Source organism: Ruditapes philippinarum, unplaced genomic scaffold, assembly GCF_026571515.1.
Source record: "Ruditapes philippinarum isolate M1 unplaced genomic scaffold, ASM2657151v2 ctg2549_1_1_1_1, whole genome shotgun sequence".
Taxonomy (NCBI): Eukaryota; Metazoa; Mollusca; class Bivalvia; order Venerida; family Veneridae; genus Ruditapes; species Ruditapes philippinarum.
Window position 1 is genome coordinate 81,442 of NW_026857992.1, and position 25,800 is coordinate 107,241.

Genomic DNA, 25,800 nt, shown 5'->3' on the forward strand with positions numbered 1-25,800 from the left:
TAATTAAAAGAGTTTTAAGTTACAAAATGTCTTCTGTGTTCATTTATAATTTGGTACTTGGGCCGTGTAAAACGAACCCTGAGTTAATGTGAGGCTGCAGACTGCCCTGGAAACACTAAGCAGGGGTCTGGGCACCACATCTGGTGTCAGAAGTGGGATTTACAAGGTCTAACAAGATCATGGTTAACACAAATGTTTTAGATAAATTGAACATGATAATATAGATAAGAACAAAAATAATTTTTTTTAGAATTTAGTTAGTATTACACATAAGTGAAAAAAAAAACAAGTTTTCAATTTGAAAAGTTGAATATTCCTGACAATTGGCTAAACAATTTTAAGAAAAGTTAAATATTTGCGATAAGAATTGTCTGAGATTGAGATGTTGTTTATGTTGACAGTTTTCTGTTCTGTTTTCTCTACACTGGAAGGTTATCTGTTGATGTTCTGTTGACAACCTGGAAAAGATAATGATATTATAATAAGTTGACACATACATGTGTGAGAAGTAATAGTGACAAATTTTTATTGGTACATTAGTACAGAATTATGAACTTATATTATAAGTCTTTATGATAAGTAACAAATAAGAAATATAGTATATATATAATTATTTCCAGGTTGTGAGTTTAAATTGTTTCCTTGATAAAATTATATAATTTACTTAGTTACAAAATGGCTGAATCAGATATTGATCATAGCTATTCTGTTGTGAATCCGAAAAACACTGAATCAATGGATAACAGGGATTATAGTGAAGGCGATCAAAGCTCTTCAGAAAATGTATTTAATGAAAAACAATATGATTCTAGTTCTAGAATTGATAGTCTTGAGAATTTTATGGGAAGTCAAATTTCAAATATAGTAAAAGAAATAGGCACTTTAAGCCTTACTTTAGAAAATGTAACTAGTAAAATACAAAATAAACTAGGTACTGTAGAAAATGATATTTTATCTGTTAGATCACGGTTGTCTGAATTAGAACATCCTGATAATGAGGTCAGTTTCAATCATTATAGAAACAATGTACATTTTGAGCATAATGATAATCCTCAAATTCCTGTTCATATAACACCATCAAGACCAAGTAATATTAGTAATAATCATATAGGCCAAAATAACAATGTAAGCTCTGCTGATAATGTGATATCTCATGACAAGAGACATGGTTTGAAAATGAAACCACAGAATTTTAGTGGAGAAGAAGATCTACATGATTTTCTCACACAGTTCGAAATAACTTCTGAAATTAATGGGTGGACATATGTTGAAAAGTCCTTATATTTGGCAAGTACATTGACAGGTACTGCTAGATCTCTGTTAACAGAATTGTCTGAAACTGAAAGAAGAGATTTCTCAAGTTTAATTTTAAAACTAAAGAGCAGATTTGGTTCTGAAAATAAGGCCGAGGTATTTCGTACTCAACTAAAAACTAGAATAAGGTTAAAGGGAGAGTCCATTCCTGAATTGGCCCAATCAATACGTAAATTGACAAGAAAAGCATATCCGACCGCAAACCCAGACGTTGTAGATGCTTTAGCTTTAGATAGTTTTATAGATGCCCTGAATGAGTCTGATATTAGACTAAGATTACGAGAAGTTAGCCCAAAAAGTATATCTGAGGCTGAACAAATAGCTGTCAGGATGGAAGCTCATAGGCTTGCGGACAGACAGAGAAGTAGACTGATAGGCAGTGTACAGGAAAGAACTGAAAACCCTACAAATTCTATATCCTCACAAAATAGTTCTCATAGCAACCCTTACAGACCTAAACCTAACATGTCTAAACCTACATTTAACAGACCATATCAAGCTCAGGAATTTAGACCTGAAAATAATAGACAGCAAACAAGACAAAATTTCAATCAATTTAGAAATTATCATGAAAATAGAAACACCAGGTATAATGCTAGATCTAATGAAAACCAACCAAGTTCAAGGTATGATAATAGAAGAAATCAAAATTTTAATCAGGGAAACGAACAAATGCCAAGTTGGAGGGGCCACAACTTGACAAGAAATGCAGGTCCCAGATTGCACTAAATAATCTAGGATCAGATCATGGTTACTTTTTGTCAGCATATTTATATGGTAACCATGTGTCAATGTTAGTAGATAGTGGAGCTAATGTAAGCATTTTAAATAAAGAGACAATAGAAAGGCTTCCATATTCAGAAAGACCTGTAATATATCCTGTTCAAACTTCACTTATATCAGTAACCGGAGAGTCAACTCCATTTTTAGGAAAAACAGAAATTGCTATAAAAATAGGTAGACATAGTATTGTACATACATTTTTAATTGCTGAAATACAGCAAGGTGGTATACTTGGTGTAGATTTTCTATTACAAAATCAGTGTGACATAATATTCAGTAAAAAGTATATAACCTTAAAAGGGGATAAGATACCATGTTATATGCACCAAAAGGATAATGAAAACACATGTTGTAGAATAGTTGTAGCTGAGACAATAGAAATACCTCCAGAAACTGAAATAATTTTAGAGGGTAAACCTTTAGACGCAGTAGACAAGAATAGTTCAGCTATAATAGAGGCCAATACAAATTTTGTAGAAAAATCTGGTTTACTGGTAGCCAAAACTTTAGTAAATCCTAATACAGGTAATTTTCCTATTAGAATTGCTAATTTCAATTCAGAACCTTGTAAAATTTATAAAAATACAATTGTGGGTAATTTAGAGTCTGTAACAGTGAATGAGAACAGTTCACCTAATAAATTCAGTGTATGCAGTAGCAAAGAGAAGGTTGCAAGTCCAAACAATACTGAAATACCAGCACATTTAAATGATCTTTTTGAAAGGTCCTCTATTCATTTAAATAGTGAGGAAAAAGCTAAACTTAGGCAAATTTTAGTAAGATATCAAGATGTATTCTCTAAAAATGATAGAGATATAGGTCACACAAAGTTAGTGGAACACCATATAGATACTGGTAACAGTACCCCTATCAAAACCTATCCTTACAGAATACCTCTAGCAAAAAGAGAGGTGGCTGAAAATGAAATAAAGAAAATGGTTGAAGACGGGATAATCGAACCAGCTTGCTCACCTTGGTTATCACCTATCATAATGGTTACAAAACCTGACAAATCTGTTCGTTTCTGTTGTGACTTTCGCAAATTAAATGAAGTTACAATTAAAGAATATCAACCCTTGCCAAGAATTGAAGATAATCTTGACGCCTTATCAGGTTCTAAATGGTTTTGTACTTGTGACTTGTCAAAAGGTTTTTGGCAAGTAGACATTGATAAAGAGAGTAGACCGAAAACAGCTTTTAGTCTTCAAGGTGGTCAACAATGGCAGTTTAAAAAGTTAGCATTTGGTTTGTCTAATAGTCCAAGTGTATTCACACGACTAGTACAAATGGTTTTTAAGGGTCTTATCTGGAAAACTTTAGTTTTGTATCTAGACGATATAATTTTATTTGCAAAGACTTTTGAAGATACTTTAAAACACCTTGAAGAAGCTTTACAGAGATTAAAGCAAGCAAACTTAAAATTAAATCCTAGAAAATGCCATTTCTTTCAAAAGCAGGTAACATTTTTGGGTCATGTTGTAAGTGAAGAAGGGACCTCCACATGTCCAGAAAAAGTTCAAAGTGTTAAAGAATGGCCCACACCAAGAAATGTTAGAGATGTTAAGAGTTTCCTGGGACTTGTTTCATTTTACCGAAAGTACATTTATCAATTTTCGAACATAGCAAAACCCTTACATACTTTAGCAGAAAAAGATAAGAGATTTGAATGGACAATAGAATGTGAAAATGCATTTCAAGCTTTGAAAACAGCTTTGATAACAAGTCCTATACTAGCTTTCCCTACCCAAAATGATTATTTCATACTTGATACGGACGCGAGTAATTCAAGTATGGGAGCGGTGCTCCATCAAGTACAAGACGGAGAAGAAAAAGTAATCGCGTATTTTTCTAAGTGCTTTTCAAGATCCGAGCGTAACTACTGCGTGACACGCAGAGAATTACTGGCTGTCGTTACTGCGGTAAAACATTTCCATCATTATTTATACGGAAGAAAATTCACTATTCGTACAGATCATGCGAGTCTAAGATGGCTTACCAATTTTAAACAATTAGAGGGTCAGTTATGTCGTTGGGTAAGCATTTTAGAAAATTATGACTATGAAATAAAGCATAGACCAGGTAAAATACATGGTAATGCTGACGCATTAAGTCGTCGTCCCTGTTATGACAAAAGTTGTTCATATTGTGAACGTGTTGAAGATAAACATGTTCAAAATAACAAAAAGGTGTTATGTACAGAAAATGTTTCTGTTTGTCCTGTCTTTGAAAACAAACCGAGCGATAGTGTTAGCTCAGAAAATACTAACTTTAGTCTAAGTAGAGTTACAAATGAAAAGTTAATATTAAGTCTTATCTTAATAATAGTGGTAGTTACCCAAATTCCAATTTCTATTACAGTTGCTTTTTGTCTTATTTTACTAAATGTGACAAGTAGGGATATATGTAAAACTTTTTGTGTTAATGTCTGTACGGACAGAGATAAAAATGAAGATTTAGTTACTATACTAAATAATAGTAAGATCAATTGTCAAGATAAGGCTTCCAAGAATTGTTGCATGGTGGTCAGTCAAACAATGTCTGGCGCAACAATAGAAAATGGAAAACCTTCGCTGACTGAAAATGAAATAAATAGGGCAGGATGCAAAGAACCTGTCAAGTCTCAAGGTCAAAGTAGTGAAATGTTAACTATAGGGGTCAGGTCTGCCAAGTCTGACAGTAACACTTCACATGAATGTTTACCAGGTCCGTCCAATAAAGATAGTAATGTCTGCTTGAACAAAAATAAGGATAGCTCACACACAAACCTAAATAAACCATCAACAAGCACCAAACAATCAGATAATGAAGTCAAACAAACACAAAATACTGAAGACAACAGTGACATTGATATTAATGAATTAAATTTAGAGCTCTTAGCCAAGTTGCAAAGAGAAGATTCAGTAATTGGTCAAGTGTCCGAATGGGTGTTGTCTGGAAACAAACCAAATTGGAATATGGCATCTAAATATAATGCCGAATATAAGTATTATTGGTATAGGTGGGAATCATTGATAATTAAAAAAGATATCCTTTACAGAAAATGGGTTAGTGACATAGATAACTCAGTAGAATATCAGATTATTCTTCCTAAAGTCCTTATTAAACAGGTATTAACACAAATGCATAATTCAACAACATCAGCTCATTTAGGTGTGAAGAAAACAATATTTAGGGTTAGACAAAGGTTTTTCTGGTATAGCTTACGAAAAGATATTGAAGACTGGATTAGAAAATGCACTGTGTGCGAGTCCAGAAAACCGACTCGTCAGAAACAAAAAGCGTATATGAAACAATTTGTCACCGGAGAAAGATGGGAAAGAATTGGGGTAGACTTTGTAGGTCCTTTAGGGAAAACAGAAAGAAATAATTCATATTTAATGGTAGTAACTGATTATTTCTCTAAATGGGCCGAGGCAATCCCATTACCAAATATAGAAACTCAAGTAGTAGCAGATGCACTCATATCAAATATTTTTCAAAGATTTGGAATACCTTTAAGTATACATACAGACCAAGGTCCACAGTTTGAGTCTAATCTTTTTAAAGAACTCTGTCAACTGTTTGACATTAAAAAGACAAGAAATACACCTTTTAGACCTCAAGGGGCTGGTTTTGTAGAAAGAACTAATAAAAGTGTCCTAAATATGTTAACGGCATTTGTTTCTGAAAATGGTGACGATTGGGACAAGTATGTACCTTTCTGCATGATGGCACATCACACTGCTGTACATCAATCTACTGGTGTCACACCATTCTCTATGATGTTTGGAACTCAGATGAGGTTGCCAATTGACCTATTGATAGGAGCTCCTCTTGTAGACAATCCTGAAAAAGAAAACAGGTATGCCAGTGATTATGTAAGAAAATTAGAGGAAAAACTTTATCAAATTCATTCTTTTGCTAGAAAGAAATTAAAAATTTCAAGTGATGCTATGAAAAGAAATTATGATTTAAATGCTAATCAGACTTCTTATGTAGTAGGTGATTCTGTTTGGTATTATAACCCACAGAGAAAAGTTGGTAGAAGTGGAAAATTAACAAGACCATGGAAAGGTCCATATCAAATAATTGAAAAAGTTAGCAACATTTTATATCGAATAAAGGGTAGTCAGAGAGAACGACCTAGAGTTGTTCATCATGATAAGCTTAAAGCATACATTAATTAAACAAATAAGTGTAAATAGCACACCTATAATTCACAACAGTATAGACTGTTTGGTGTTGCGTTAGTTTTATTGTTACTGTTCTGTTGTTGTTGTTGCTAATTTTTGCTACATTGTATAGAGATATATCATATTCAGTTGATAATGTCTTATTTAAATTGAAAAGATAAATTTATATGATTCTTTACCAATGGATTATTATAAATGAAAAGATTATATAATGATGTTATTATATACATGACATGATAAATAATACTTGATAAGAAATTACTTTCATAACTTGTTGAAAAGTAATTATTGTACATTCACGAAATGTATTAATGGATAAATATAAATTCACGAAATGTATTAATGGATAAATATAAAGATAATGAAGTTTATACTTAGGAAACTTATTTTGTCTATCTTCAGAAACCCTTTGAATGTAAGATTTGTGGAGATATCTCCTTTACAACCCGAAGCAGATGTTACAGTCATATTCTAGAACAGCACTCTGGTGTGACATGGAAGTGTCGATTCTGTTGCAAGGTCTATCATAGAAACACACCGCAAGCAAATACCTGTCACGACAAAAAGGAAAATTATATTAGGTTTGTCCAGGCTACAGGTGAAAGAGGGAAAGAAGCTGATGACATAATGGAAAGATTTAAACTAACAATTCCTGATTTGATAATAGACAAAAGGCAAGGGTATAATATGATAAGGAAACAGACAAGACCGGTATTATTCGAAAGAAAGAGGGGAAGGCCACAAAGCAGAGAAAATAGATGTTCGAAAAAGAGAAGGGAAAGTTCTAGCTCCAGTAGCTCTGAATCATCAGACACATCCAGATCAAGTAGTACAAGCTCAAGAGAAGATGAAACGGTAACTGCTGTTAGGGATCTACTTGATCTGGAGGATGACTTTCAAATCGTGGAACCTTGTTACGAAGAGAAATTAAGAAAAGAAAGTGAGGAAAGACTAAGAATTGAAAATGAAAGAAAAGAGAAACAGGAAAAATTTAGAAAAGAGAAAGAAAGGCGAGAGATAGCAGAGGTAAAGGAGAGACAAGAAAGAGAGGAGAGGCTCAGAATTGAAAGGGAAATAAAAGAAGATGAAGCAAGGAAAGAGGCAGAGGAGAAAAAAAGGAAAGAGGAAGAACTTAGACTTGAGACGGAAAGAAAAGAGAAAGAAGTGAAGGAAGCAGAGGAAAAGCAAAGGCAAGAAAGAGAGGAGAGACAGAGAGTAGAAAAGGAAAGGAAAGAGAATGAAGCAAGGAAAGAAGCAGAGGAGAAAAAGAGAAAAGAGGAGGAACTTAAACTTGAGAAAGAAAGAAAAGAGAAAGAAACAAAAGAAGCAGAGGAGAAAAAGAGAAAAGAGGAGGAAATTAGACTTGAGAAAGAAAGAAAAGAGAAAGAAACAAAAGAAGCAGAGGAGAAAAAGAGAAAAGAGGGGGAACTTAGACTTGAGAAAGAAAGAAAAGAGATAGAAACAAAAGAAGCAGAGGAGAAAAAGAGAAAAGAGAAGGAACATAGACTTGAGAAAGAAAGAAAAGAGAAAGAAACAAAAGAAGCAGAGGAGAAAAAGAGAAAAGAGAAGGAAGTTAGACTTGAGAAAGAAAAGAGAAACATGGAAGCAGAGAAAGAAAAGGAAGAAAAGGGAAGGGTAGAAGAAAAGAGACTACACGCAAAGGACAAGGAGGAAAGACATAGTAAGAAAACAGAAGAAAAACAAAAGATGGAAATAGTTACACTGAATGTAGGAGGACGAAAATTTTCAACTTTAAATACCACCGTGAAAGGCATAATGGACAAAGTAGTGATAAATAAAGATGAATTGTTCATTGACAGGGACAGTGAACTATTCCCATATGTCTTGAATCATTTAAGATACCGTCAACAAGGAGTGATGAACCTGTCAAGAGATCTTTTACCATCAGACAGAGGAAGTTTGGCTGCATTACAACTCGAGGCGAAATATTTCAACCTCCCAAAGCTAGAAAAACAGTGCAGTGACAAAAGGATAAGTTTAAAAGAAAATGTTTAAACAAGAATAAATAAAGTGCTATAATGTCAAATATAGACAGAATCAAAGGAATATTTAGAAAATAATTATTAAAAGATAAAAGGAATTTTTAGAAAAAAGAAATACATATGACAAAAGGAATATACCGATAAACAGAATACCACCCTGATGAACAAACTAAAGGAACAGTATTACAGATATCTTCAGTGGACTTTAAAAGATTAATTTAACTTTATACAAATAAATTTCACATTTAATGTTTCCAACTAATTTTAGTGTTAACAAATATTTCAAAGTTAACATTTTACAATAAATACTATTAAGCAAACTTTAATCCATTTCGTGAGAATTAATTATCTTAACTTTACTTGTGAGACAAACTCATACTTACGTAATATACATATTTTGTGATTATTCTACAGGATTTTGTGCCATGCACAGTTCAGTGTGTCTGAAATACTTTAAAAAAAAAAAAAAAAATAATACAATGAACATTAAATTTTTGTGTAAAATAATTTGACGCAATAGAATACATCTATATTAACTATACATGTATACATTTAGTGTTATTAATATAACATTTGACATTATACTTTGTAATGCAATGTTACTAAATATTAAAATTTATGAACACTTAGTGCATTATAAGTGACATAATTGCTTATTTTAACAGATGAGACTTACAAATTTCTTATATTAAGAATATGTAAAGACATTTTAATTATTATCTTGGTGGAATATACATGTACTATTATGAAACAATGTTATAAGGTTTTACTTTTAGACATGTTAAATTATTATTATTTATTGTTTTCATATGTTATGGAAGTCTATTCGCATGTTAAGTAAAAGTGATATTTTTAAATCATTGACACAAAACAATTATTTAAAGGCTGTATACTTACATCTTTTATAGACATCTGCACTGGTTCTACAGTCATAATTGCTTTTGTACTTGTAACCTAAAAGAGACTTCCTATTGTTAATTGTAAATAAATTGTTATTTTGAATTGTTAAATTGTTATAAAAAGATTATATCTACAAGTGAACAACATAACTCTTAATTAATTGGTGATGTTGATTATTTACATGTATTTCAGTAATCAATTAAGTCAATTAAGCATAATGATAATAAGTATTTAATAGTGTACCTTTAAATAAATAGTTAAAAAAATATGTAAAAATTAACTTACCACACTTCTTAATCGGGGACCGATTCCTGAGAGGTGGGGGTAATGTGATGCTCAGGCTATTTTATCAATGTTCTTTAATATTTATTCATTTTCCGACTTTGAGTACGAATATTTCTGAGTACGAACCATCGCATTGTTTTGATGATTACTTTCTATGTAACTGCTTTTATCTCACATTATTATGATTTTCAGATGCCATTTGTATATATAAATGTTTATTATCTATTCTTAAATGCTGACATACGTTTATTTTCATGTAATCTTGCTTAATATTTGGTCACATTTCTGAATTTGCCACTGGTCGGCCATTTTGAATATTAATGTGATGACGTCACAGGGTACTATAAATACTGCGCGTTAGCATATCGTTGTCATCTCATATCAGGTCGTCTGGTAGAAAAGTACTCTACGGAGTAGATAATTGTAGACGATTAAATAACCGAAAATGGATAGGATACTGGTTAGCGACCTACAAATCCGGACGTCCACCAATCCGGACACACGCGTAAACGCTTTATTTTCGCGAAAAATTTGATCAACTGTTGTCGATCACTCAAGCGCTTGATTCTGCAGCAACCAAAATCAACAACTTCAACGATATGTAAGTATAATTGATGAAAATGCAATATTTACGTTTGTCTGCGAGTTCGCTGTGTGCCTACTCGCGGGGGGAAGTCAAATATAACGCAATGCGCATGCGCAAATTTTTTGCTGAGGCCCGGACAAGTTTAAAGGGGTCAACTTTAAGAAAATATGAAGCAGACGAACTTTTGCAAAAAGATATATATTAACTATAACTTACTTAGACATACCCTACAACTTAAACGTATCATTTTATGAAAGTGCATAATGTTTTGTGCAAATACATATTATGAAAACAAATTTTAAATAAAATAGGGACGGGTCACGCCAAATTTTTTCAATTCAAGGGAGGTAACTCGCACTATTTCTCCCTAATATTTAAAAGAAGGATTGTCTTTCTTTGCAAATATTAAATAACGTTGTGCTGAAGCCGTGCTTTTTGTTTTATTTTGTGTATGTGATTAAAAAATGTAGTTCACAATATAATTTAATTGATGACTCGCTTATAATAATGTTTGTAGATCTAATATTAATTATTTATTGAAATATCTAAATGCCGACTGACCGTGACTACTTAATTTTTTCTCAATCACAGTTCCCAAAATGCAAGCTAGACAATATACCGCAGACAGCCTGCAGAAGGCAATTTCTGCTGTGAAACAAAAGAAACTGAAAACGAGGACAGCAGCAAGAGAATTTGGAGTGCCGAAAAGCACGTTGCACGACAGACTGAAAGTGAATTCATCTCACGTAAACATGAAAAAAATGCCCCGCCTCCTTACTACTGAAGAAGAGAAAGCATTAGTAGCTTTTATCCAGTACATGGCTCATCAGGGGTTTCCCATGACAAGGACGATGGTTAGGTGCTATGTCCGAGAAATCCTCAAACGTAAAGGTAAATTAGAAACCCGATACGATTAACACTTTAATACTCGTAAGAGGGGTTGGCAGTATCCAGAGATAGATAGATTAAGTTACTTTATACATGTTTATATAAAGACGCCAGTCATCAAACGTTAGTAATGATTTGAAATATCTTTTTAAAATGTTCATATAAAATTTAAATAGTGCATGTGTTGTAGGCTTATATAAATTTAGAAATGTACACACATATATTTGAATTCAATTTTTAGGACGGGAAACAGCCAATGCTGGACAAGGTCCGTCGGATAAATGGTTTAGGGCATTCATGAAGCGTAATCCGATGCTTTCTGAAAGAACGCCTGAAAATCTTGATAAATCAAGAGCACGGATGTCAAGCCAAAAAACCATGGATGGTTGGTTCAGCCTTCTGGAATCAATTCTAGACGAAAATGACTTGAAAAATAAAGAGTCACAGGTATTTTAACTATTCCTAGCTAATTTTCATTTGAATTATTCATCACGATTATTGACATTAAATTATTAACCCGCACTGAAGACAATACATAAATGCTCTATCGTTTGAATGTAATTTCATACATATTCATCTTTCAGATTTTCAATGTTGATGAAACTGGGTGGTCGGGGAAAGAACGGTCGCGGACAAAAGTGCTCGGGCCAAAACAGGGACACGTTTTCGCAAATAAAAACATCAGAAATGACCACGTCACGGCGAATCTCTGTATATGCGGAGATGGAAAAATACTGCCGCCAATGATCATTTATAAAGTAAATATAACATTTCTTTTTAGCCACTTATTATTGATATACAGATTTAAATGACTGATTAATGTAAATGAAAATACTAATTCATCATTTATTCTATTTCATTTTTTTTATTATTTTACAGGAATCCTACCCGCATCGAAATTTCACTGAAGGTATTCCAGACTCGTGGATTTTCGGTACATCTATGTCTGGGTATATGGACGGGGAACTTTTTCTGTCGTGGTTTAAAAGAATTTTTCTCTTGAACTGCGGCAGAGAAAGACCCGTTCTTTTAATACTTGATAATCACGACTCTCATGTGACGCTGCCATTAGTTGAGACAGCTCGTGCAAACAACGTAATATTGGTTGGAATGCCTGCACATACAACGCATATATTGCAACCATTAGATGTGAAGGTTTGATATATATTAAGAATATATTTTTCTTAATAATGCTTTCTCCTTACGTAGTACAAATCACGTAAAGTATTTCAATTTTGCTTCATATTTGAATAAATATACAGTTGTGAAGCGATTTAATGTTAAGCTGTAAATAATAAAAATTATCATTATTATAATAATTATTTCGCAATAATTATACAGTTTTTGATTGTATTTAATGCTTGGCTGTAAATAATTTAAATAAATAAATAAATAACAGGTTAATGCACCACTGAAGAGGAGATTCAGTTCCCTAGCCACCAACCTGGGCTTTGCTAATCCAAACTTAACGATAAGCAAGGGGAATTTTCCAGTTGTTTTAAGGCATGCACTGGAACAGACTACACCGTCATCTGTAAGAGAAGCGTTCCGGCTCACGGGCATTATCCCATTTGACCCTCAGGCAATCGACAAAAGTCAACTTATACCACCAACTTTTGTGCGAAGAAATGAAGAAAGTAAGTGCTTTTTTCTGACATTTCACTTTTATACAAATGAACTATCCGTGTAGGTAAAATATTCAATACACCCATGTTTCTATTATACTTGAATATAATTATGTTTTAAATATTTGTTGTCATCATAATGTTTGGTTCCTCCGGACTTGTTCATTAATAATATACCGCATGAATATTTTTCAGCCGGAAGAACAGAAAGTACTAATGTGCGAACATGTGAATCGTGTGGCTCCTTCCTAGTTAACCCATTGATAGACCAAGGACTTATTCCTGCATCTATGGCACAAATCTTGATCCCTCCATGTAATGCCCAAATGAAAGTAAATCCTACCAAAAAATCCCGGGTTGTGGCAGAGGGGCGTGTCATTAGCGGTGACGAGATACTTAAACAGTTAAAAGTATCTATTCTAAACCATATATTACTAGTAGTTTATTGCATTAAAAATATACATGTATTACCTATAATGACAAAATAGAAATCGATTTGACAGAGATTAAATGTTATGTGAAATATTTTTCACGGCGTTAGTATTACAAAAAATTGATGTTTATAGATATATTATATATATATATTGTTTTAGTAATTAATCAATTGTTTTATATTTATCAGTGTGTATTTTCAAGTAAATATTTTACTTCCATTGTTCTAAAAGCAAAGTTCAATACTTACCACCTTCCTACTTACCTGACTTCTTATATAAAGATACTGACGGAATGGAACAAAGGTCGAGAGCTGTTGGTACTTATAGCATTATAATTTGTTGTGTATTTGACTGCGCGTATCTTTCTGCCATTTTTACAGTGAAACAAACGTTAGAGTAATTTGCTGATCGAAAAATTAATATAAAGGGTATATGGATGTTTCAGGAAAAGGAAGAAAATGCAAGAAAATTGGAGGAGGCAAAAGAAGAAAGGCGTAAGCTAAAGGAATTCAGAAAGGAGCAGAAAGAAAGGGACATTGAAGAAAGGCAACATAAGAAACAGAAAAAGACAGAAGAGAAGGAACGTCGAGAAAGACAGAAGAAAGATGAACAAATTAGGAGAGCTGTGTGTGGACGATTGGCTAATAGAAAATTTACGTGTGGAGTGTGTGGGGAGAGAGGTCGGATGAATGACGAGTTAAATGGTGTGATGTGGTATGGTTGTGATGAGAGTATGTGTGAGAAATGGTATCATGAAGAATGTTTAAGTATGAAAGAGAGAGAATGTTTAAGAGAGAGTATGGAAGAGAAGAGTGACTGGTACTGTGGCAAATGTAAACCCTGGCTGTACCAAGAGGAATAAATGTTTCATTCGTGTTAATATGTGTATATATGTGTATATATGTGATACTTTCATATGTAAAATTGAAATAAATATTATTTGTATTTTTATCAAAGATGAAAGGATATAATATCAAATTACTGATAAAGAACTAGAAATCATGTTAGTTTCCTTTTATTCTAAAACCCGAATGTCACGTCTATAATTGACATAAAGATTCGTATAATAAACATAACAATTCAGTCTTCCTTTGGTATTTAAGTTAAAATCAACGCATATGATGATATTTCAACGTCAGACAGAGAGACATATTACCTGTGAAGTTGCATGAGCTCTTGGTCATTTTGCATATTACCGCACACTTAAGTAACGGTACGGCTTATTTTTAATACATGCTTTCTATTTATAGGCGAAAAACATGAACCTGAATAATAAATATTGAGGTAAAATATCTTACTTATTAATGATTGACAGTAAAAAAGTCAAAAAATTATAAATTGGAAGTGTTATGAATGTTTAACAGAGCGTCCGGAAACATGGTCCTGTTTTAAGCTTAATTTATACAGTTTAATGACCCTACGTTAGGGCCTCAATAACGGGTGTTCTATATTTAGAAAAAAGAAAAACCCATGTCGTGACAGCGGCCTTGAACCTAACTTCCCCAAGGTTGAATATTGAGCGTGTCAGGTAAACAGTTTTCAAAATATTGTGAAAAATGTTGTAAAAACGTCCGGTTGTAGGTCGCCAACCAGTACAGGTGAAATTCACTTGTTGTTATTGTTAAACAGTTATAATAATTACTTTGCCAGTGTAGAGAACGGTTGTTCCAGAAATGGTTCATACCAAATCTGGTATAATACCCAATCTGGTATAGTACCCAATCTGGTAACTACCAGATCTGGTATCTCATTATATTGTACCAAACCTGGTACTTGTTTACTGAATCTGGTCATCTATAGGTATGATAATAATAGACTTTAGGCATCCATGACTATGTATATTTAAATTAATTGATCTATATAATATTTTAATTAAAAGAGTTTTAAGTTACAAAATGTCTTCTGTGTTCATTTATAATTTGGTACTTGGGCCGTGTAAAACGAACCCTGAGTTAATGTGAGGCTGCAGACTGCCCTGGAAACACTAAGCAGGGGTCTGGGCACCACAATATGACTATATAAATATAAAAATAAATAGAATACTGTAGGAAGGTCTATGTAGAAGGGGTATTAGTAATATGGGTTACTTTTCAGTGATGAACAAAAATTATGATATATAATAAGAATGTTTCTATATCTATCTTCAGCATAGTCAACATATAATACACAGGGATTTGAAGGCAGAGAACGTGTTCTATGCTGGCCAAAGGTTTGTTAAGGTTGGCGATTTCGGATTTAGTACATACAGTATGCCTGATGCTCTCCTGAACACGTTTTGTGGGTCCCCTCCATACGCTGCTCCGGAATTGTTTAAAGACGAGAGTTATATAGGTGTGTTTGTAGACATCTGGGCTATGGGGATCATGCTGTATTTCATGGTAACGGGAATTATGCCATTCAGAGCAGACACGGTCGCGAAGTTGAAAAAGTGCATTTTAGACGGTAACTATATAATTCCTTCCTATGTGTCAGATAGTTGTCAGTTTTTGATACGTAGTATTTTAAAAGCTGTACCACAAGATAGGTTCACTATTCAGGAAATCATTCATTCAGAATGGCTAGAAGGCCAGGAATTTCCTACCCCTTTGGAACCATACAGTATGTGCCCAAGTCTTTCTGGTGCTAACATAAGCGAGGAGGAACGAGATGCTCGTAAAGTGTTACGTGACTTTGGCATCACAGACGATCATTTTAGACAGAATCATAACAGAGACTCTCGGTCTAGTGTAACTGGAACGTATAGAATAGTGCTTCATAAAATACACAAGAGACGTTTAGGAATTACGGAAAATAGTTCATCGGAGAATTTACAAGAAATTGCGCGCATGGCACGCTCTAAGGAGAATCACCCGTCAGCAGTGACAAAACAGCAGTCATCCAAGTTCTGTACAATATTGTGATGCATAATTTTTACCTGTGATAGTATTATTTGTTTTGAATTGTTATTTGTTATTGTTGGTATTGTTTTGATTTATCTAACTGTTTATTTGAACACTATTTCAAGTAGCAGGGACACTTACATGGAACAAATTGAATGCCGTATTTTTAGATGAAAATTACACAATTTTATTCTGCACTAGAGTTATATATTTTTGGATTAAAGAATAAATTATTTAAGAAATGTGAATTTTGTTACACTTTCATGTTCAGAAAAGACATTTTGCACAATAAATTACATATCAAAATTATTTTTTGACCAAAATTGTTTTGTATTATATATGTTTGTAATTATTGTTTTCTTTAAAAGCTACATAAATCATCGAGTAAGGAATTTATTTTTATAAAGATTTTTACTGTAAGGGAAAATCCAAGTTTATGTAATCGATAATCGATACAACATTGCTTTTTTTTGTTCATTAAACTGATATCATAATTTGCATACAGAATTTCCCATAAATCATTTGAAGTTTTTCAGCATGTTATGAAATTGATTTTTCAATCAATATACATGTACTTCAATGATTTTATGGGTTCTGCTGCAATTGGAATGACATAATTAGGTCAGAAAATGTCAAGATGGTTATTTTATTTTTAAGTGTAAGAACGGTAACTTTGACAATTTTGTGATGAGAGGAGTTAATTTGGCTCAAAATTAAACTGATTTTTGATAAACAAAATTTGACAGAAGTTTGATGGCGAAAAAAATCAAGGTAGATTGTGAGAATAAATGCAAAATCTGACCCAAGCTGATACTTCATATAGATGGATATGATATTTATGAAAATCACCAGATAAAGTATTTTAAAATGAGAAAAAGTTCACAAAATTAGTATCATATTTTTTGTTGAACAAGCTTTTAAAATGTTTATTTTAGTACACATCTCCTTCCAGATTTTTTGCTTACTTTGGCCAACAAAGAAACTTTTCACATACTTGAGAAATTTTTTTTCAATATTGATAATGCAGTTTTCTTCCAATCCACCCCCCCCCCCCCCCATTATTGTTTGCTACTCGTAAGAATAATGTTAATAATTATGGCAATAAATTCATTAATAGTAAATTTACTTGCAAAAAAACAGATGTAATCTGTGAATGTTTAACTTTTGTACACATGTATATGTGTAAATGTGTAAAAACAGATAAATATTTGATGGTTGTATAACATTGAAAACTCTTCAATCATGTTTATATTGGTTGTGGTATGGTCATTTAGAAACAAATATGACGTAATAGCATATTTTCATACAATCTATGGAAAATTCGGAAAAGTAATTAATTTTTAGTTAGATCTGTATGAAGCTTGTCCATGTAATTAAATAGAGAGTAAGGTTGTCCTGGTCCCTGATTTAAGTGTTGGAGTCCTGGTTGAGTCCTTCGACAACTATTTTGTTGTCATGATTTGGTTTGAAGACAATATCATAAATTTTCATTTGTCCTCCATCAATTTTTCAACTAATGCATGTTACGAGAAGTAGGAAGTTACTTTACAAAAACTAGTTATAACTGGTACAGAATCAAGGAAAACCATCTTAAGTAATTGCTTTCTTTTATGTGACTTAAAAATACTAGTGATTATCAGTAGAGAACAAAAGAATTTCTGAAGTGTGACAGGTTCTTTTATACCTTTTTACCGGATAATGATTGACAATCTGTTCAAATTTTTTTAATGATCTGATACAATTTTTTCCCCATTCCCCCCTTTTTTTATGGCTGCACTTGATTGACAATCATCAGGGTTAAGGTAGAATAAATGTGTTCATTTTTTTTTTCAAGATATAGAAAGTAGTGTTAGGTTTGTCATGTAGAAAGGAAGTAGTTTTATTGACAAGTTGTCACTCTCAGAAAACAACTAAACAAACTAATAACTTAATATCTTAAATGGACTTGTTCAATATTTTAAGGGCAAATTTTTAAATATTTATTGAATGAATAGTGAAACAGTGCTGACCAATGATGATCAGACACCACATCCGGTGATCTAATGATATGCACTGGTTATATAGGTAGAATCTATGTATATGCTGAGGCCCACATGGAAGATCGGTAAACTGAATGTGCTAGCCTCATTAAATAAAGTCATTACTAATACTTACAGTACTTACTAATCTGTTGTTGTTACATGTACCTTGCTAAGGGTTAATAGAACAACATTAGTAAACCTTTGGAAGAGCTCAATAACGTTTGGAATTGGCATTGAAGAATTCAGAGTTTATAGCTTCATCTATTTTGTATGAAAATGTTCTTAAACAATATGGCTTTACAGCTGCACTGACTTTCAGAAAAAATCAAAATTTAGAAAAAAAGAAAGAGAAATGAACTAAGCGAAACATGTATTTTGCAAATTTTGGCTGATTTTGCTAGGTTTTTTTCCTACCCGGTTATTATTAATGGCATAGGTGCTGTTTTTTTGGTTTTATTTTCATATTTGGCATATCTTATGTAATTTGTGATGATTGTTAGTGTCTAATAATTGCTAGTTTGAATTATTTTATCTGTCCATTTGGCAATAATGGTGTGTTATTTCTAAAGTTAGGGCTTCATATATAACATATGAAAGAGAAGAGAGATGATGATAATATTTTAACAAAGTCTAGGGAAACAATAAACTGGTATGAAAATGTCAATTTTATGATTAAAGTGTGTAAAGCTATATGCATATATCTACTGTTTGTTGTTCACAAAATTCTTGTGTGAATCTTGAAATAAGAATGCTTCAAAAATACTTGTAAGAAAAAAAAAAGAAATATGTTTTGAATATATGGTGAAGAGGAATGAGCAGACTTTAACAATTAAAACCCTACTAGAATAGCAGTGTTATACTTTGTACCGCAACATTTTATTCTGTTTACATACAATAATCATGAGAGACATTCTATGTTAATACAACTTTTTGCAGAATATAATATTAGATTATGGAAGCAACAGAATTTTACTGTTTATAAATTTCATTAAAAACATTTCGCTAGGTATGGCTGTACTCCCTTTAACTATTCTTTAATTTCTTGTTATTGTAATAACTGTACTTATGTTGCATGTTGATCATGTGTGATTTATTTATTGAAGTTACATTCCTCCCTCAAGCACACGCACCCGAGTCTTGTCAAATCTTAACCCTCAAGTAATCATGGACCTTATATGACCTAAAACAATCCCTCAAGTAATCATGGACCTTATATGATCTAAAACAATCATATTTGTTGTGTACATCTACCTCTCTAATCCCATACAATGTAACATTCTATATTTTTACAATGTCATACACACTAAATGCAAAAAGATATATAAATCATAAAAAATATATACTATTTATCAATTAATACATCAATAAGCTAATAAAATCCAAATATTCTCAATCAAATATCATGTAAGGTTGTAAGCTTGAAATTTATGGTTTACAGCACTTGGATTTTCTTCTGCAAGCACTGGGTATTACCTCATAAAATCTAAAAAAAGTTCACTTACTGTCATAATGGGTGCTAGTTTTATATACTGGGTACATATATTATAATGTAAATATGCTTTAATTTTGAATTTTTCTATATACTTTTTGAACGTTTAAGTTTTTTTTAAAGGCCCATTTAGCCTTAAGAAAGTTTCTGTTTTTAAAAGCTTTTTACTTTAGTTTCCTGTTAAAGATTCTTAAAGGTCAATTATGCCTCAGAAATGGTATGATTTTTATTTCTGAAAAACTTTTATTTTTGGGTTTTTGATAAATGAAATAAATACTCATTTGCCATATAGATGAACTATCTTTTGCTTTCCTTGCTCTCTTGATGATTGGTATAATTATAGCGAATTAGCATTTTGTATGGAAGACAAAATACTATTTTGTTTACATTTTGCTATCTTTATGACACATAACTTCACGTTCAGCGCTACTTTCTTTAGTTGCTAAACATCTTACATGCTTTAAATCTATTACTTAATCATTATTAAACAAAAGTTTGTGGCATTTCTGAACAATAAAACAAATATGGATTTCTGAGGCATAATGTGCCTTTAAATTTACTCATTGCCCATATAACAGACCTTATTTTGTCTTGTAGCATTTTTTAAGAAAGTAAAAATACAACTTTGTTTACATTGGTACTAACTCTTGTCACAAATTATTTCACATTCAGAGCTATTTTCTTCCAGTGAGGATCATCACACATATTGTAATCCATTATTACAACGCTGTAAAACATGCTTACTCTCTTTAAGGAAAAAAAAATGTGGTTAAATGTGCCTTTAATGAAAGTATGCCATAGATATGACTCAAATCAATGATAATTCAGTAAAAATAACTTTTTTCTAATCAGTTCGACTAAGTTTTATTTTTGATATTTTTCATGCAAGCCCTTGCAAAATTTTGCAAGAATGCATTGAAAAATCTGTTGGTATTTTTAGCTCAACTAGTTGAGGAATACAAATTTGAATACCTGTGTGTCAGGCTTGAAGTTCACTGATTGAAAGACACTTTTAAAGACCCATAACTCTGCCATGGAATTTGATGGAGTTAAGCCCTTTGTAAATTCTTGGTATTAAATTACAGGTTAGCTTTCAGTAGGATAACTGTTGATATCCCTGTAAAGGATTATGAATGAATATTTTCCATGTTAATCCAGGCTCAACCACTGAGAATAGTTGGAGTATGCTGTCCTTATGGTAGCTTTTGTTTGATGGTACATAATTCTATGAGTGCAAAATTTGAGCAAACGTTAGCTACACTCGAGAGGGCATCATGAAAATCTCTAGCAATCCTTTTTGGTAATGAAATTAAAGGATTCCTTTTCATTTATGGGTTCTTTGCTCTATAGTCTTTTATACCTACATACGTTTGTACAAGCATATTACAGTTTATTGAAGGATATATTTTTGCATTTTCATTAATTTTTCTAAAAAAAATTTTTTTGCATCTTAATTAGTTATGAATTTTTATCTAACTATTAACAGTCAACAGTTCAGTTAAATTTTATATATTTCTCTATTTATTGATTTATGGTCACTTCATGTTAATACATCATCCTAGATAATTGTTGATTTTGACAATTCCAATTCTGGAAGTGTTTGAATTTCCTTTAACTTATTTTAAAATCCAGTGCTTCTGTACATGAAAGAAGGTGGAAATAAAATATTCACATTTTCTGTAATTATTAAAACTCCAGTTTTCCCTATACACCGATGTACTTGTGAAGACTTCAGTTTTTTTTATACCTTCAACCCCATTCTTCCTGTTTTCCTGTAGATGGGAGAAAAACTTAAGTGTGAAAAAAAAATCAATTTCCCTATGAAAAAAAAATTCAATTTCCCTATTTTTGGAATAAGGTATTATTTTTATTATTTTTCTTACTCTAGGAGTATTTTAGTTTACAATGTACATCAGAACATTCTGCTGGTGTGCAGATTATAAATTAAAAACATATCACTTGACAACTTTGTAATTATTTTAAAGTTGTATTTTAACATGTGATCTCATACTTTATGGTGTTGATGCTTTTTTTATTGCGATTTTTTATTATATTTTTTTTACTTTATTTTTAATTCAAAAATCAGTTTATGTAGGTTTTGTCATTAACACATGAAATTTTTATTTCTTTAAAGGCTATTGTTTTAATATTTTTTCAAATAAATTATTCTGTTTCAAGTTAATTTCTGCTTCATCTTAATTTATGTTCTAATATTTAAACATGGAATCATGAAATTATCAAGAAAACACAATCTTTTTGGTGTTTTAAAAAACATATATAAAAATAACATGATTATGTGGACAAAAAATATGATTTTGTGGACAAATAACATGAAATTGTGAAAAATAACATGATACTGTGGACAAATAACATGATTTGATGGACAAATAACATGATTGTTTTTGTGATAAAAGAAAAGGATTCCAAAATGGCTCTCTTTATTTTACCAGTATAAATTAGGAAGGTGAAAAAACATGATATAATATATAGCACTTTAAGAAATAATAAGTAGCCAAGTGGTTAAGGCAACTGTATGTTATTAACTTATTGCAGGGATCATGAGTGCAAGCCTTACTTGGGTCGGGACTACCTTATGTTTCCTTATATGACACCAGTACGGTTTAGTTCTTAATGAAGCTGACTTTAAACTGATATATAGGGTTTACTGCAACAACTGCAGTAACTTTAATGAAATAAAGGATTTACAATAGTCTTACGGTTAACCCACTATATGTAATTTTGCAAGAACAATTAGACTATGATTTAGGTAGTATTCTTAAGACATGTGTATATTTTTGTATGTCACTAAAATATAATACATAATACATTATCAACATAAGTACTGCTGTTGTGTAGTTGAAAGAGTCAAAATCATAATCATCTTTAGTAGACTTGTCTATCTTTCAATCTGGACTAAATAATTCAGCTTATTGAAAGAAAATTTCAAAATATGTACTGACTGAATAGTAGTGCAGACCATGATCAGATGGCAGGTTTCAGCCGCCAAATTGGAGTTGGCCTGCACTGTTACCATGAGTATACATGAGCCTTGTCACGACAAAACCAACATAGTGCGTTTGCGACCAGCATGGATCCAGACCAGCATGCGCATTCGCGCAGTCTGATCAGGATCCATGCTGTTCGCTATCAGTTTCTCTACTTGTAATAGAGTTGGTAAGAGAACAGCATGGATCCTGATCAGACTGCACGGATGTGCAGTCTGGTCTGGATCCATGCTGGTCGCAAACCCATTATGTTGGTTTTGTCGTGACGCGGCACATATGTAATAAGATGCTGCCAGCAGCGTAAGTGTTGATAATTGGAGTTTATTTATAAGTAAATATTGAATACAAAACCTCACAAAAGGATTGTCTGAATTTACCACAGCAATTCCATCCATTTTAATATGTTTCTTAATCAACACAGAAAACCTAACACCTCCCTTTGAAATCATTCTGAGTTCTTTAGTGTCAATCTACTGACTGCCAGTTTTCTATGTTAGGTGACAAATCAAGTTGTAGTTGTTAAGAAAGCTGTGACTTTTTTAATTGAAAATAACTTACATCTGTCATTTAACTCTGTCAATAGAGTATCATGTTATTTTTCACAGGAATGTCTGAGGTTCTGTTTTGTTGATATTTTACTGTAAGTGAAGTGTCCTGTTTTGTTGGTATATTAATGAAGTAATAAAGTTAATCTATCAGTGCCCATTGTCATTGTGCTAGTTATAAATTATGTATATCTATTATTTCATACTGAAATAATTCTTGTGTTATTTTCCTTTGTAGTTTTGATTGTTTAACACTTAACCTGGTGAATTCTTAAATTGACTTGTCTTGTTTTGAATTAAGATCTTTTATCAATTTTTTGTGTTCTTCAGAAAAATTGACATTTTTGTGTTCTTTTTTTTTTGTTTTTTTTGTTTGTTTGTTTTTCTTTTTTTTGTAACTTAAAAATATAAAAGTTGAACAAGCACCAAGAGCCTTGTCCGGCTGCACCTAGGGGCTCTGTCCTGGTGACATAGGCTGGTCACTTTTAGATTGCAGCAGTTTAAGTGTTAAAGATTTCTATTGTTATTATTAAAGTATAAATAAATTTTACAAGACCCAAGGTCTAGACTTTAAGGACTTAAGACATGAATAAATATAAAAAGGCTGTCAAAATTGTGTTTTGTGTTTTTCTACAGCTTGAAATTTTTTGTTATACGTTTTCTCTTATCTTTAAAGAATCTGGAAGAAATCACTGTTAATAATTTATTTCTAGTACGATGGTAGCGAGCTTGTTATTTCTTGTTAATAGCGGGAGGGGGTAGTTGGTGGTGTGACATGATTTTAATTAATCATAAAAAGTATATTACCCCATGGTCTGAATGACCTTTAAACTATTACTGTGTTGATGCGGACTTTCCCGAAGCTCTCCGACATCATACAGTGTCCCCAAGAGTTGTACTTGGTTCTATTTGTCCATATATACAGACCATCTGTAAACACAATAAAATATCCTTTCGTTTTTTGGATATAGTCTGTCCGTCCGTCCAAGCATTTCCTATAATAACTGGACACAATTCAGCATTTTCTATTGATTTATTTAACATGAGTTGGTTATGAAAGTTTTACTGTTTTTAACAACACAAAGCTATCATCGCAGAAATTACTTTAGCTCAATTATGAAAAGTTTTATTTCTCATAAAACCCTTGGTACTGAAGACCTACATAACAGCAAAATCAAAGTTGATGAGTGAAAAAAGCTTATACTATCGATTATTGGGGAAGAAAGAGTAACTAGATGTTCAACAGAAAATTAAAAAAAAAAGCTTTAGCCTAAAGCAACAATTTATAAATAACGATTGCCTTCAATGTCATGATCGCCGAGCAATATTCACCTCATCATTTAAACACCCAGTGGGTCCCTGTAGACCCATGTTCATTTAGGTCCGTTCATTGGCACATGGGCAATGGCCAATGGAAAAATATCTATTTTATGCTAGATGACGAATTATATTTCTGCCGCACACATCCCCTATTCCCACGCAAAAAAAAAAAAATACTCTCGTCCTTGAAGGCCGTTTAATTATACACTAAACATGACGTTAACGCGGAAATAAAAACTAAAAACTTTGTCAAATAAAAACAGAATGTTTCAATTAAATAATTGCTACATGAAGACAACAATATACAATACAATAGATCAGCACACGTGATACAAACATTCGCATAATTGAAGATTTTTTTTTTACAATTGGGTTAATTATAAAATACATGTATAAAATAGGCGTCTCTTCGATCAAAACCTTTGTTAGTATTCTATCCCGACCTAATGATCAATTACTTGTTGCTGTCTGCTATAAAATTCCGAGGATTTCAGGTGTTTCTATGACGACACGATTATCTAGAAATGTCGTAATCTATCACATGTGAGATGTGACTAATGCATGTGATATTTTTTATACTAATTGTTTAAAAGAACTCAAGTATGCGGCAAAATTGTGGGAAATTTCATATCTTTTTTCTCTCACTTCCCCCCGTAACGGGAGAGGTTGTTTGAAATGCGAATAACACATTATATAGTTAAGGTGACTCTAATTTACTGATATTAACAGTTTACAGTTCAGTCGAACGCATACTTCATTTGCTCGAACTCGGATAGTTCGAATTCCCCGTCTCGGTCGAACTCGACGATTGGTCTGAAACTTATTCCTTCTTTATATCGTAACCTATGGATAGGTCGAACTTTAATTACTACTGTATTTCAGACCTTCCGTGATGACTGACGACTTTACCAGTAGAAGCCTGTTTTCTGCAAGGTATTGCTAACTTCTTCACATGAATTTAATTTAAAGTAGAAGATATCGTGTATTTGGCATCAATATAGAATGCTAATCATGGATGAATCACGGAAAAAACAAATATAGAAAAAAGACATATTACTGCAATCTGTATGTAAAATAATCCGGTAAATAATTGCAAGTATATGGGAAGTTACTCTGTGTATGATATAAAAAAGAATCGAATTGAGTTCCGCCTCTTATAGTTAATTACTGCTGTTACAAAAAAAATAAACCAAAACAACAACAACAACAACAACACACATAAAAATACAACATATTGTGAATGCAATTATAACTAATGTGTACTGCCCGGAACTAAGACTAAAATGGGTTGTTTTAGTGAGCACAAGCATGTCATTTTGAGGAATTTATTTGTGCAGTAATTATTATACACAATAATGATGGTTATTAAAATATTCAGATGATTATTTCATGGTTATTATAGCCTACAAAAAAGCAAAATTTCCTAGAAAAAGAGAAAAGTCGGTCACAAGCTCTAGACTATATATCAGAAATAACGCAACTCAGGTCTCGTGGGTTCAAGCTCAATTTTGACCATGACCGTGTTTCCTCTGTACAGTAAAGCGCTGGTTA

The 25,800-nt window shown here is 32.2% G+C and overlaps 2 protein-coding genes and 2 long non-coding RNA genes across 6 annotated transcripts in view; 3 read left to right on the top strand and 1 right to left on the bottom strand.

The window, feature by feature from the left end:
• The window catches only part of LOC132751695 (serine/threonine-protein kinase NIM1-like), a 45,916-nt gene extending 29,799 nt beyond the window's left edge, over positions 1–16,117 (top strand). Inside the window, exon 5 of the mRNA XM_060741914.1 lies at positions 15,138–16,117. Within this exon, the coding sequence (XP_060597897.1) occupies positions 15,138–15,890 (753 nt within the window). The 3' untranslated portion in view covers positions 15,891–16,117. The remainder of the gene's footprint in view (positions 1–15,137) is intronic.
• On the bottom strand, positions 268–9,823 carry LOC132751696 (uncharacterized). 3 transcript variants are annotated; one of them, XR_009628717.1, is made up of 7 exons: positions 9,458–9,823; positions 9,170–9,226; positions 8,656–8,723; positions 8,133–8,234; positions 6,644–6,820; positions 5,794–5,922; positions 268–458 (listed from the first exon to the last, which is right to left on the bottom strand). It is a non-coding gene; the product is annotated as an uncharacterized LOC132751696 (long non-coding RNA). The 3 variants fall into 3 exon arrangements; XR_009628718.1 differs by lacking the exon at positions 8,133–8,234 and having other exon boundaries at positions 277–458; positions 9,170–9,240; positions 9,458–9,820; XR_009628716.1 differs by lacking the exon at positions 8,133–8,234 and having other exon boundaries at positions 280–458; positions 9,458–9,817.
• LOC132751698 (uncharacterized) lies at positions 9,785–14,886 on the top strand. Its single transcript, XR_009628720.1, has 2 exons — positions 9,785–9,917; positions 14,589–14,886. It is a non-coding gene; the product is annotated as an uncharacterized LOC132751698 (long non-coding RNA).
• Positions 10,401–14,010, top strand: LOC132751694 (uncharacterized). Its single transcript, XM_060741913.1, has 7 exons — positions 10,401–10,934; positions 11,173–11,378; positions 11,516–11,689; positions 11,811–12,086; positions 12,331–12,568; positions 12,752–12,966; positions 13,436–14,010. Exons 1-7 carry the CDS (start codon positions 10,643–10,645, stop codon positions 13,850–13,852), a joined length of 1,818 nt encoding a protein of 605 aa, XP_060597896.1. The 5' UTR covers positions 10,401–10,642; the 3' UTR covers positions 13,853–14,010.
• Positions 16,118–25,800: the final 9,683 nt, after the last annotated feature.